At 36.5% G+C, this 13,700-nt stretch overlaps 1 protein-coding gene across 4 annotated transcripts in view; it reads left to right on the top strand.

Moving 5' to 3' along the window:
• SEC24A (SEC24 homolog A, COPII component) overlaps positions 1–13,700 on the top strand; it is a 63,200-nt gene that overhangs the window by 37,350 nt on the left and 12,150 nt on the right. For 3 of the 4 annotated variants that reach the window (XM_027097254.1, XM_027097265.1, XM_027097243.1), the window contains 5 exons: positions 765–971; positions 1,826–1,946; positions 2,266–2,424; positions 8,965–9,138; positions 12,022–12,132. In XM_027097254.1, the coding sequence (XP_026953055.1) occupies positions 765–971; positions 1,826–1,946; positions 2,266–2,424; positions 8,965–9,138; positions 12,022–12,132 (772 nt within the window). Of the gene's footprint in view, positions 1–42; positions 728–764; positions 972–1,825; positions 1,947–2,265; positions 2,425–8,964; positions 9,139–12,021; positions 12,133–13,700 lie in introns of those variants that run through there. The other variant, XM_027097276.1, reaches the window with a different exon arrangement.

Below are 13,700 nucleotides of genomic sequence, written 5' to 3'. Positions count from 1 at the left end.
CTTTAGGCTGCTTTCAGTGCCCTTTGCTTTTCTGATTCACAGAGTGTCATTGGGGTCAGTTCAGAAGAAACTCTTATTACCTGCCTGGAAATTGCCATGACATAATACAGTGAGAGGTGAACAGAATGTGTCTGAAGGGGGGATGTTGTCTACCCTGTACATGCATATATGCCGTAGGGGTAACATTTTAACTAGCAAGTCTATGGTCTCAGCTGTTGGCAATGGTGACTTCGCCATAGTGTGAAGTATTTTTTTCCCATTAACTCTCTTTATTTGTACAACCTAACCTGAATAGGTAGTTGTTATTTGTTTTGTTTTTCTTTTGTAGTAATATTACTAGTTGGCGAATTTACTGGCTGTCTTAGATTTTGCAGTAGGGAAGAGTTAAACGCACTTTGGAACTGAAAAGAATAAAGTGTATAGAGGTGATTGAGAAGGCCATATTTCATGGCATTTAAATATGTAAAATCTCTAAACTGTGATGGTTCTTTTGGATACATTTGGACTTATAGTCTTGCTGGACTACTGCATGTGCAAGAACTGTAAGGCCCCAATTTTGATTTGTCTTGCTTGCCAATTTATAATGTTGACTTAAAATGGCTTTCTTGTCATTTGACCAACTTCATTGTTTACTGTACTGTCTGTAGATTCTCTGACCATCATCATGACTCAATGTCTTGTCTATTGTATGAGTTAGTGACTTAACGTGAAAAAAAATTTTTTTTATTGTAACACTCTTGAGTTTTCTTGCTTTATTTCACAAGCTCGTCCAAGATTTACTGAAAACTTTGCCGCAAATGTTCACCAAGACCCTGGAGACCCAGAGTGCCTTGGGTCCAGCCCTTCAGGCTGCCTTTAAGCTGATGTCCCCAACTGGTGGTCGAATGTCTGTTTTTCAAACACAACTCCCAACTCTTGGAGTGGGAGCCCTGAAACCACGAGAGGAACCCAACCAAAGGTCATCTGCTAAGGTTAGAAAGTCATCAAGTGCATGATAAGATTTATGCTGGTGTTTTGTCCCTTTGAGTACAGAGCTTATTTCAAATTTATTTTTCAGTTGTGAAAAGGAGGGAATATAAGGAAATGGATAAAGCATTTCTCCTTTTTTATGTAGACATTTCTATTTTATTACATTATTTTCTATCTGATTCACCCTTACCTTATGTATAGATCTTTAGCAGGCCATAGCAATGCCACCTGCCTTTGATGAGAAAGTCAGGCAGACTAAGAGAATATGCTTGCCAGGGACAAAGTAGAACCTGGATGATGAATAAAAAGTAGTCATGGTTCGGTATATTGACTGCTATGGATTGCTTTTGAGCACCTTGTGTGTGTAAACTTAGTTTGAGATGTGTATTTCTCAAAAGATTATGATAGTGTGGCCATATACTGTAATGATTAAGGTGTCAGTCTTGGAATAAGTCTGCCTAAGTCTCACTGCTTTTTAGATGTGTGAGCTTGAATAGTTACATAATATCTTTGCCCCTCTTTTTCCTTATATTTATAAAATGAAAATATCGATAGTACCCATCTCCTATGATAGATGAAAAGTATTACATATGAATTTAGAAGCTTCTAGCATAATAAGCATTTAATAGATTATCAAAATTAGTATAATAGGTGTATTTCTTTTTAAAAGTAAAAAAAAATAGTAAATTCTTAAGCAGGACATGTTTCATACTGAAAAAAGAGGAAATATCACGGAACAAAAGGATTTTGTAGAATGCCCAAGGATAATTGTTAACCCTTGGTATATATGGATAGGTGTATAAATTTTATGACAATTTAATGATTTAAAATTTTTTCTCTTTGTAATTATGAATAGGAAATTCACTTGACACCATCAACTGACTTCTATAAGAAATTAGCCTTGGACTGTTCTGGTCAGCAGGTAGCTGTTGACTTATTCCTTCTCAGTGGACAGTATTCTGATTTGGCTTCTCTGGGTAAGTTCTTCCTAGTGATTATTTTTCTCATGTGAATGTCAAAATGGTATTTTTATGACGATATGTTAAAGAGAGGACAAAGTGAAAGAATTCTTATTCCCTTGGGAAGTTAGTTTAGTTTATAATAAACCTTATAGTCTTATACTCTGAATATTTATAATAGAGAAATTTCTATATTACTATTTAAAGGGATGAAATAATTCTTTTTTGCCAATATCTTAGGAGACTAAGGAAAGATTGATTCAAATGTTTGTAGTTACTCTGGTGTAGTAATAGTAGTTAATGGCAGAATTTAAAAGGAGTATGTGTTCTCTTCCAGGTTGTATTTCTCGGTATTCAGCAGGTAGTGTCTATTATTATCCCTCTTACCACCATCAGCACAACCCAGTGCAAGTGCAGAAATTACAGAAGGAACTACAGAGATACCTCACTCGGAAGATTGGCTTTGAGGCAGTCATGAGGATTCGGTGCACCAAAGGTGGGGGCACTATTTTTTTTTTACACTTACAAAGGCGTAAATGTTGCTTTTGATATGAATAAATATACACATATATTCACCTGGTCTTTTCTCATAAGATTTGTTCTTCTAAAAAAAAAATGATTTGTTCTTCTAAGGTATTGTACTTACTTTGATGGACTATGCAATTAAGAATAGAGAAGACACATATTGAAAAACTAAGGACTATTTTTTTATAAGAATTGCTATTTTTTTAATGTATTATTTTATTTATTTATTAATTTTTTTGGCTGTGTTGGGTCTTCGTTGCTGCAAGCGGGCTTTCTCTAGTTACAGCGAGTGGGCTTCTCATTGCGGTGGCTTCTCTTGTTGCAGAGTGCGGGCTCTAGGTGCTCTGGCTTCAGTAGTTGTGGCTCACAGGCTCTAGAGCCCAGGCATAGTAGTTGTGGCACATGGGCTTAGTTGCTCCACGGCATGTGGGATCTTCCAGGACCAGGGCTCGAACCTGCGTCCCCTGCATTGGCTGGCAGATTCTTAACCACTGCGCCACCTGGGAAGCCCTAGGGACTATTTTGAATATACTAAAAACCACTGAATTGTACACTTGAAAAGTGTGGGGTTTTTTGTATGTGAATTGTATCTCAGTGAAAAAATATCTCATCTCCAAAGAAAATAAAACATATTACTGATGGATTTTTATTCCACTATTGAACAGTAGTAGTGGAAGATCTTTTTTTTTACAACTATTTTTTTTAAATTAATTAATTTATTTTTGGCTGTGTTGGGTCTTCGTTTCTGTGCTAGGACTTTCTCTAGTTGCGGTGAGTGGGGACCACTCTTCATCGCGGTGCGTGGACCTCTCACTGTCGCAGCCTCTCTTGTTGTGGAGCACAAGCTCCAGATGCGCAGGCTCAGTAGCTGTGGCTCACGGGCCTAGTTGCTCTGCGGCATGTGGGATCTTCCCAGACCAGGGCTTGGACCCGTGTCCCCTGCATTGGCAGGCAGATTCTCAACCACTGCGCCACCAGGGAAGCCCACAACTATTTTTTAAAATTGTGGTAAAACAGATATAACATAAAATTTACCATTTTACAGGACTCCCCTGGTGGTCCAGTGGTTAAAACTCCATGCTTCCGACACAGGGGCTCAGGTTCAATCCCTGGTCGGGAAACTAAGATCCCACATGCTGCACAGTGCAGCCAAAAAATTAAAAATTAAAAATTTTTTTTTACCATTTTACCATTTTTAAGTATACATTTGAGTGGCATTAAGTACATTCTCATTGTTGTGCAGCCATCACCACCATCCATCTCCAGAAGCCGGGTATCTTTTAGTTTGTGTTCTTCTCATTCTGCACCTGCTACTAATACCTTGCCACACTGTTGCTTTGGAAATAGTCTCACAGTTTCAGAATGCGTATGTTCAATATGTTTTTCAGGATAAATGTTTTGTGGTTGCTAAATGTGACAACTATTTTCTTATGAAAGTGGGAAATTATAATTCTTGATATTTCATTTCTCCACATTATCAACCTGTTTCTACTCTTTTATTCAGATTTTAAAATATTACTGCTCTGTAAAAGGGTATGAAGCAATAATTTTTTACAGTGGAAAGATTATGTGAAATATGTAGCAAAAAATAGGTATCAAAAGATAAGGATCCACAAACCTGTCCACTAGATAGATGTTAAAATCTGTTGATCAAATGACGTGTCAAATGAAGTATCAGATAAACACTTAAGAGGTTGCCACATCTCCAAACAGCACACAGATATTGGTGTCACCCATAACAGATCAGTTTCCACAATAGCATTCTGTTTCCTTTTTTTTAATAGAAGCTTTATTGAGATAAAATTTACATATCTTACAATTTACCCATTTGAAATGTACAATTCAGTGGTTTTAAATATATTCACCATGATATTACCATGATCAATTTTAGAACACTTTCATCATTCCAGTACAGCTACCCTGTACTGATTAGGAGTCACTTTTCATTCCCCCACCTAGTCGACTGCCAGTCTACTTTCTGTCTCTGGACTCACTTGTTCTGGGTATTTCATATTAATGGAGTCATACAATATGAGGTCCTCTGTAACTGGCTTCTTACACTTTAATGTTTTCAAGGTTCATCCATGTTATAGCATATATCAGTATTTCACTACCCCCCCCTTAAAAAATATTTCATTTGTTTTTATTTCTCATAGTATTCCATTGTATAGATACCTCATTTTGTTTATCCTTTCATCAGTTGATGAATATTTGGGTTGTTTCCACTTTTTGGGTATTATGAATAGTATTGCTATGAACTTTTTTTTTTTTTTTTTTAAATTTTGACCACACTGTGTAGCACGTGGGATCTTAGTTCCCCAAGCAGGGGTCGAACCCACGCCCCCTGCAGTGGAAGCGCGGAGCCCTAACCACTGGACTGCCAGGGATGTCCCTTGCTATGAACATGTGTGTAGAGGGTTTTGGACCTGTTTTCATTTCTCTCAGGTCTATACCTAAGGTATATACTTGAGTCATAAGGTAGCTATGTTTAGCTTTTTGAGGAACAGCCGGACTGTTTTCTAGAAGTTGCACCATTTTACATTCCCACTAACAGTGAAAGTACTGATTTCTTCACATCCTTTTCAAAACTTGTTATTGTCCTGTTTTTTTTTTAGCCATCTTAGTGGGTGTGACGTGGTATCTTGTTGAGGTTTTGATTTGTATTTCCCTGTTCATGAATGAGGTTGAACATCTTTTCTTGTGCTTATTGGTTATTTATCTTCTTTGGAGAAATGTCTATGCAGATCCTTTTTCCATTTAAAAACTTGGTATGTTTGTCTTTTTATTATTGAGTTTTAAGTGTTCTTTATATGTTTTTAGATACAAGGCCTCTATCAAATATATGATTTGCAAAATACTTTCTCCATTTTGTGGGTTGCCTTTTTCACTTTCTTAATGGTACCCTTTGAGGCACAATTGTTTTTAATTTTGGTGATGTCCCATTTATCAACTTTTTCTGTTTGTGTTTTTGGTATCTTAATGTAGCATTAAACCACTGCTTAATCCAAGGTCATGAACATTTATATGTATGTTGTCTTCTAAGACTTTTATAGTTATAATTCTTATATTTAAGTCTTCGATTTATTTTTAGTTAATTTTTGTATTTGATGAGGTACGTGTTTGACTTCATTCTTTTGCATCTGGATATACATTTGTCCCAGCACCTTTTGTTAAAAAGACTATTCTCTCGGGCTTCCCTGGTGGCGCAGTGGTTGGGAGTCTGCCTGCCGATGCAGGGGACACAGGTTCGTGCCCCGGTCTGGGAAGATCCCACGTGCCGCCGAGCAGCTGGGCCCGTGAGCCGTGGCCGCTGAGCCTGTGCGTCCGGAGCCTGTGCTCCGCAACGGGAGAGGCCGCAGCGGTGAGAGGCCCACATACCGCAAAAAAAAAAAAAAAAAAAAAAGACTTCTCTTCCTATTGAAATGTCTTGGTGTCCATGGCCCCTTGTTGAAAATTAGTTGATGATAAATGTGAGGGTTTGTTTCTGGATTCTGAATTTTATTCTTTTAATCTATGTCTGTCTTATGCCAGTACCAAACTTTCTTGACTGTTGTGACTTTGTAATAAGTTTGAAATTAGGAAGTATGAGTCCTCCCAACTTTTCTCTTCCTTACCAAGATGGTTATGATATTCTGGGTCCCTTGCATTTCCGTATGAATTTTAGTTTCATCTTGTCAGTTTCTGCAAAGAAGCCAGCTGGTATTGGATAGGAATTGTATATAATAGGTTAATTTGGGGAATATTGGCATCTTAACAATAATAAGTCTTCCCATCCAAAAACATGGTATGTCTCTTCTTTAATTTTTTCAACAATATTTTGCAGTTTTCAGAATGTAAGTTTTGCATTTCTTTTGTTAAATTTATTCCTAAATATTTTTTCCATTATATTTTTAATAGAATTATTTTTAAAATTTATTTCTCCTATAAATATAATTAATTCTTTGTATACTGATCTTGTATCCAGCAACCTTGTTGAACTTGCTTCTTAATTCTAATAGTTTTTTAGTATTTATGTTTTAAAGGGCCCATTTGTCATATCCCATTCATTCAAGATTGATGGACCTCAGAAATGATTATTTCTGCAGATATTGGCTCTAAATTAAGAGGAATGTACATCCTAAAAGTGCTTTTAAGACTTTTTCTACTTGGCAGGACAGAAGCTATTTTATATGTACCAAACTTTGCATAAAGAGCTTGGACATAGAAACCAACCTATGCCCTCTTTCTAGAGTGCTTAATTTACTAAATCTTTGTGGTTAATTTGTTTAGGTTTCTCTCTCTTTTAATGATAAATTACATTAAATTCATATTACATGAAATAATATGCTCTTGGTAAAGCTACAAAAAAAAAAGGTACAGTACAAAAAGATATAAAATGAGAAATTAAACCAGTATAGTCTACCTCAGAGTTTCTCATATGCCCTTGAAAAAGTTTTCCCGTTCATATATAAGCATGGGAATATATTTTCGCCTTCAAATAAAAGCAGCGAGGGGGCTTCCCTGGTGGCGCAGTGGTTGAGAGTCCGCCTGCTGATGCAGGGGACACGGGTTTGTGCCCCGGTCCGGGAAGATCCCACATGCCGCGGAGCGGCTGGGCCCGTGAGCCATGGCCGCTGAGCCTGTGTGTCCGGAGCCTGTGCTCCGCAACGGGAGAGGCCACAACAGTGAGAGGCCCGCGTACTGCAAAAAAAAAGAAAAGAAAATATACCTGTTATTTGTAAAAAATGAAAACATTATTGATAAAGCTAAAGTCCTCTTGTATAAGCTTGTGTGTGTGTTATTTCACTTTCACTCCATCCTTATGTAGTCACTATAACCACATTGTGGTAATGCTAAGTTTTTCTATACGTTTACATACATACGTACCTCTCCATGGAAAATATATAGTACAGTGTAGTAGCATAAATAACGTTGTACATGTTTTCAGCAAGTCTTGGGCCTCTCACTGTTGTGGCCTCTCCCGTTGCGGAGCACAGGCTCTGGACGCGCAGGCTCAGCGGCCATGGCTCACGGGCCTAGCCGCTCCGCGGCATGTGGGATCTTCCCGGACCAGGGCACGAACCCATGTCCCCTGCATCGGCAGGCGGACTCTCAACCACTGCGCCACCAGGGAAGCCCAGCAAGTCTTGAAGATCTAATAATATTAGTTTATGTAGATCTGTCTCATGCTTTTTAACTTCTACCCAGTACTCAGTAGAATGTAAAAATCACAATTTAGTTATTTTCCTACTGGTTGTCATTGAAGATATTTCTGATTTTTTTTTGTTATGATTAATTTTTTTTGCACATATAAATTTGGCACTTAATTGTATCTATAGAATAAATTCTTTTTTTTTTTTTTTGAGTTGTCAAGTGTGAGCAAATACCAGTTGTGAGATTTGTTAGTAGAAACACTGTTACGAGGATATTTTATGAGGATATTCTAGGATAAATTCTTAGTTATGGAATTACTGGAGTCGAAGTAAGTACCCATTTAGAATTTTGGTAGATATTGCCAAATTATTATCGAAAAAAGTTTTTTGAAAATTTGAATTCATTTAAGAAGATATCTTTTATTCCTTCCCCACTCTCACTAACTACTATGTATTCTTTAATATGATTCTGCTTCCAGTTACAATGTGTGGGTTGTTTTTCTCCACACTACCAAGCAGTTAACTCAGTTCTGACATCGTCTGTGTGGAGCTAACATCAGATCCCACAGGTTACGGGCTCAGTCTCACAAGACCGTCTCCCATCCTTCCCCCCCCACCACCCCATTTCAGAAACCAGTTGCAAGTCCAGTTTGTTACCTGTGCTTCTGACCAACTGGCTATAGATTGGATGTTCCAACAAATCCCTCCTTTGGTTGAAATTATTGGCTAGAGTGGCTTATAGAACTCAGAGAAACATTTTAATTACTAGATTACTGGTTTATTTTAAATAACTCAAGAACAGCAAAATAGAAAAGATGCATAGAGCAAGATATAGGGAAAGGGCATGGAGCTTCTGGAGCTTGCTTGCTCTCTTTGAGAGCTTCACTCTCCCCAAATCTCCACGTATTCACAATCCCGGAGCTCTCTAAAGGACCCCATCCTTTTGGGGTTTTATGGAGGCTTTATTACATAGTCATGACTGATAAATCACTGACATTTGGTGATTGATTCAACCTCTAGCGCCTCTCCCCTCCCTGGAGATAGTGGTGGGGGGTTCAACTGGAAGATCTAACCCTCTTATCATATGGTTGAATCCTCTGACAACCAGCCCCCATCCTTAGGTTACCTGAGTGCTTTCCAAAAACCACTTTGTTAACATAGCAAAAGATACCTTTATGACTCTCAACACTTAGGGAATTCTAAGGGTTTTAGGAGCTCTGTGCCAGAAACTGGTGAAGACCAAGTATATATTTCTTATAAACCACAATATCACATTTAAACTTTTTAATTTACTCTGTGCTATTCTGATAAGTGACAAGGATAAAATGTAAATATATGTAGGTGCATATAAATCATTTTGATATATTTTTCTTTTCTAGGTCTTTCCATTCATACTTTCCATGGGAACTTCTTTGTTCGGTCCACAGACTTACTGTCTTTACCTAATGTAAACCCAGATGCTGGGTATGCAGTACAAATGTCAGTGGAAGAGAGTCTTAATGACACTCAGTTGGTTTCCTTTCAGTCAGCACTCTTGTACACATCCAGCAAAGGTAAGTTTTTTTGTTTGTTTTACTGTGGCAAAAACACATAACATGAGATCTATCCTCTTAACAAAATTAAAGTCTAAAATACCATATTGTTAACTATAAGCACAATGATATAGCAAAGGTAAGATTTTTGACTTGGCCATGTAGTCTATGGCTTGTGATAAACTCCTTGAGAGTCTACTTAGTGTCTGAAATATGTTCTGGTAATACAATAGTCAATAAAACTGACTTAAAAACCTTTTTCTCATAGGCTTATTCTAGTAGGGGAGACAAACAATAAAGAGGATACCTAAGTAAAATAGTAGTATGTTACATAGTGATATCAGTTAACGAGAAACAGAAAGCATGTGAAGGGTTTAAGAAGTGCTGAGGGGATGGTTTTTTAAGATAGGGTTGTCAGGAAAGGTCTCACAGAGGGTGATGTTTGAGTTAAGTTTTGAAGGAGCTCAAATGGAAGATAAACAATTTTTAAGGGTATAATTTGTTTAATACTAATTAATTTATAATGTGTTTTGTCCTAAAGATGATGTGAAGGCTGGTTAAATTTATTTTTATTATTTTAAAGATTCACAGCTCTCACCCTATTCTGTTTTGTCTCCTTAAAAAAGGTTTTGGAAGTGTTTCTGTGCTATGTCTACTGACCTTCACAGCCCCACCAAAATCTATAAAAAGTGTATAATACAGATATTTTAATGAAAACCTTTAGTATGAGAGAAGTCCAGTTTTTGTACTATGATTGTAATACTGCATACTATAAATGTAAAAGTAAGATGGATTTCTGTCTCTAGGTATCATTTTTTATTTGGCAGAAGAACATCCCAATCCTTTTTCTGCTCATTGATTTTTCTTAACATTTAAAAAGAAAAAGTAATATATAATTGACCTGTGGTAAAATCTACCATTTTAATGTATAGTTCCACAAGTTTTGACAAGTGTGTGTGTGACCACCACCACAATTTAGGTATCACAGTCTGTTCCATTACCCCTCAAATCTCCTTGTGTTTTTGTAGTCATTTCTCTCCCATCCCCAGCCCCTTGCAACCATTGATCTGTTTTCTGACTCTGTAGTTTTGCCTTTGTAAGACTGTCTTGTGAATAGAATCATACAGTAGGTAGCCTTTTGTATCTGGCTCTTTCACTTAGCATAGTGCATTTGAGATTATCCATATTGTTTCATCCAGCAGTAGTTATTTTTTATTCCTAAGTAGTATTCCATTGTACCCAGTTTGTTTATTCACTTTCCAGTTGAGGTACATTTGGGTTGTTTCCAGTTTTTGGCAGTTTCAAATATATCCCCTATAAACATTTGCATTGGATTTTTGTGTGAGCATAAATTGTGATTTCACTTCGGTTAATACTTTTTCAGTGTTTTCAACAGATGGCTAGGTTGTATGGGGAGCTTATGTTTAACTTTTTAGGAAGTTGCCAAACTGTTTCCTAAGTGGCCGTACCATTTTGCATTCTCACCAGCAGTGTATGAGAGTTCCAGCTGCTCTGCATCCTCACCAGCATTTGCTGTTATCAGTGTTTAGTTTTTGTTTGTTGTGTTTGGTTTGAGGTTTTTGGTTTGTTTTGTTTATCTCTTTTGCCATTTTAATAAAGTATAGTGATACCACTTTTAGTTTTATTTCATGTTTCCCTAATAACTAACATTGGATATCTTTTTATATATTTACTATTTGAAGTTTAGTTTATTTCTAATGTTTTGTTTTTATGGAAAATGTGATTATAATATCTATCCATGTCCACAAATCTTTGTCATTTCTGAAAATTTCCCTAAGATGGATTTCTAGGATTGGAAATGAAAAGTATAGAGATCAACTGTTTAAAAAAATCTTGGTATTGTCAGATTGCTTTTCAGAAATATTTTACCAATTTGTAGTCCCATCCAGTGCCCTTTTCATTTCAGCCTCTGATTTTGTGTGCATGTATCTGTGTGTGTCTGTATCTATGTATGTAATAGTTGTTGTTGCCAATATGATAGGCTAAACATTGTATCTTATTCCCTTTAGTTATCAATGTTTTCATCTAGACTAGAAACACTAAACAATGTTACCCTTTTTTGTAGATATCACTTCTTCTCTTTAAAAGTAATTTGTATGAGCTCCTCCTAGATACAGTTTCGTTAGTCCTCATGTGTCCCTGCAGGTTGTAGTGTGGGTATCCTCTCTAGTTTTTTTACTTGTTCTTTTTCTTTGTTGTTCAAGGTCTTGCTCATTAGAAATGTTTTAAAGATTGACATGATATTTGATATTTTATGGCTCTCAAAAGATTTTCATTTTTGTTTCTTGTATTTATTGATTTTTATTGTTGTGGGTAATTACCAAAGAGGAAGTATTGTGACTATTAGTTGATTTCTTTCATTTTTTTTTTTTTAATGAAAGCTTTATTTGTTTGTCTGTTTGTTTATAATTTGGCTGTGCTGAGCGGCTTTAGTCTATTTCTTTTAAACTTTTTTCCTGTGATTAAAAAGAAACATAAAATTTCTCTGGACTTTAAATATCAAAACAAACTCTAGAACACATCTTGGAGTAGTGTTGTCTTACAGTATGTATATTTTCCCAAAATTGTGTTTACAGAAAAGGATAAAGTAACCAAAAAATTCAGAAAAGAAATTTTTAAGAAGCTAGCATGTTACCATCATTTGGATATGATCCCTGTGGTCTTTTCAGTAATACCTTGAAGAAAAATAATTTTGTAGTAAAAAAGATAAAAGAAATAATGCTTTAGAGTTTTCACGAATTAAAGTTTTGATACTATCCCTGCTTACTATATATAACCCTGTTTGGTTCCAAATTGAAAAGAACTGATTTTTCCGAGTAACTTTAATACAAACTAATTTTTATAGTGCTGTCCCTCACTATCATTTGTGTGTTTTGTCCAAAGGTGAAAGAAGAATTCGTGTTCATACTTTGTGTTTGCCAGTAGTTTCAACTCTAAATGAAGTCTTTCTTGGAGCTGATGTTCAAGCAATTTCAGGGTTATTGGCCAATATGGGTAAGAATTGTTGTCACCTATTGCAGATATATTGCAAGTAGTAACATTTGAAATGTCCACATAGTTTTGTTTTCCTTTAAATAATTAGCTTTATGATTTCAATATTTTGGATCCAGTGTATGCCTGCTAAGTAAATGGATCTGCTGCAGATAACTTGATCTTTTTTTTTTAATTTAAACAGTTTTATTGAAATGTAGTTTCAGTTTATTGAGATATAAGTGATATAACAATCACTTAACCCATTTAAGTATACAATTCCATTGTTTTGAGTATATATACAGATTGTGTGGCCATCATCTCAATCCGGTTTTAAAACATTTCCGTCACCCCCAAAAGAACCTCATGTCCATTAACACTTACTGCTCACTCCCTTCTTCTTCCCTCACTGGCCTTAGGCAACCACTAAACTGTTTTCTGCCTCACAATCTGCCTGCTACGGACTTAAATAACCATGTTTCCCTTAATGTCTTCCATCTCAGAGTTGCTTTCTTGGATTTTTTTTTTTTGGATCCTTTTTTCAAATACATAGAGCTTAACATCATTTTGTTTCTTGCTCCCTTTCTCCTTCAGGGATGACTACCAGTGGGTCCATTTGCTTCAAACTCAAATCTGCCTATAATAGGAATAATTACCTATTTTCTTGAATTTCCTATTGGGAAAATTTTTCTTTAATGGAACAGGGTAAAGAATCTAACCTCACTTTAGTCTCATGTGTTGTCAAAAGTTAAAAATTGTGACCTAAGAAATTTGAGGGTCATTGCCTTTATATTTTGTTGAACTGGTATGTTTTGGTAACAGTGTGATTATTATTATTTTCAGCAACAACTATATATCAGGCAGTATTTGTGGATTAAAAAAAATCTTCACAACAAATATTAGTTCTGTTATTAAGTTTGGTTGATCCCAGTATGCACTTTTTTCACATTTTGTCAAAATCTTTAAAATCAGGATGTCTTCAGTTGATAAAGTCTTAGAGTTACTGTTGATCAGGTAACAGTAGTCTTCATTCTTTCTTGCTTATGTACAAATTTGGTCATAGCAGTTAATAACATCACTTCATTGAGTGTTTTTTTTTTTTTTTTTTTTTGTGGTACGCGGGCCTCTCACTGTTGTGGCCTCTCCCATTGCGGAGCACAGGCTCCGGACGCACAGGCTCAGCGGCCACGGCTCACGGGCCCAGCTGCTCCGTGGCATGTGGGATCTTCCCAGACAGGGGCACAAACCTGTGTCCCCTGCATTGGCAGGCGGACTCTCAACCACTGTGCCACCAGGGAAGCCCGAGTGTATTTTTGATAACACATGAATTGAGTTTAGTTGTAGTTTGAGAAGTCTTCAAAACAATTAGAGTGTTGAAGAAATTTTTTGAGTATAAAGAAAAGCATAAAACAGTGGCATGACAGATGATGATGATCATCTAAATAGCTAAGAGTTCTTTCAATAAATATGAAATAAAAATTCTCTGTGGGGCTTCCCTGGTGGCGCAGTGGTTGAGAGTCCACGTGCCGATGCCGGGGACACGGGTTCGTGCCCCGGTCTGGGAGGATCCCACATGCCGCAGAGCGGCTGGG

The sequence above is a fragment of the Aethalodelphis obliquidens genome, unplaced genomic scaffold, assembly GCF_003676395.1.
Source record: "Aethalodelphis obliquidens isolate GAN/ISIS:26980383/991018 unplaced genomic scaffold, ASM367639v1 scaffold4, whole genome shotgun sequence".
Classification (NCBI taxonomy): Eukaryota; Metazoa; Chordata; class Mammalia; order Artiodactyla; family Delphinidae; genus Aethalodelphis; species Aethalodelphis obliquidens.
This window is presented reverse-complemented; position numbering and strand designations above follow the sequence as displayed.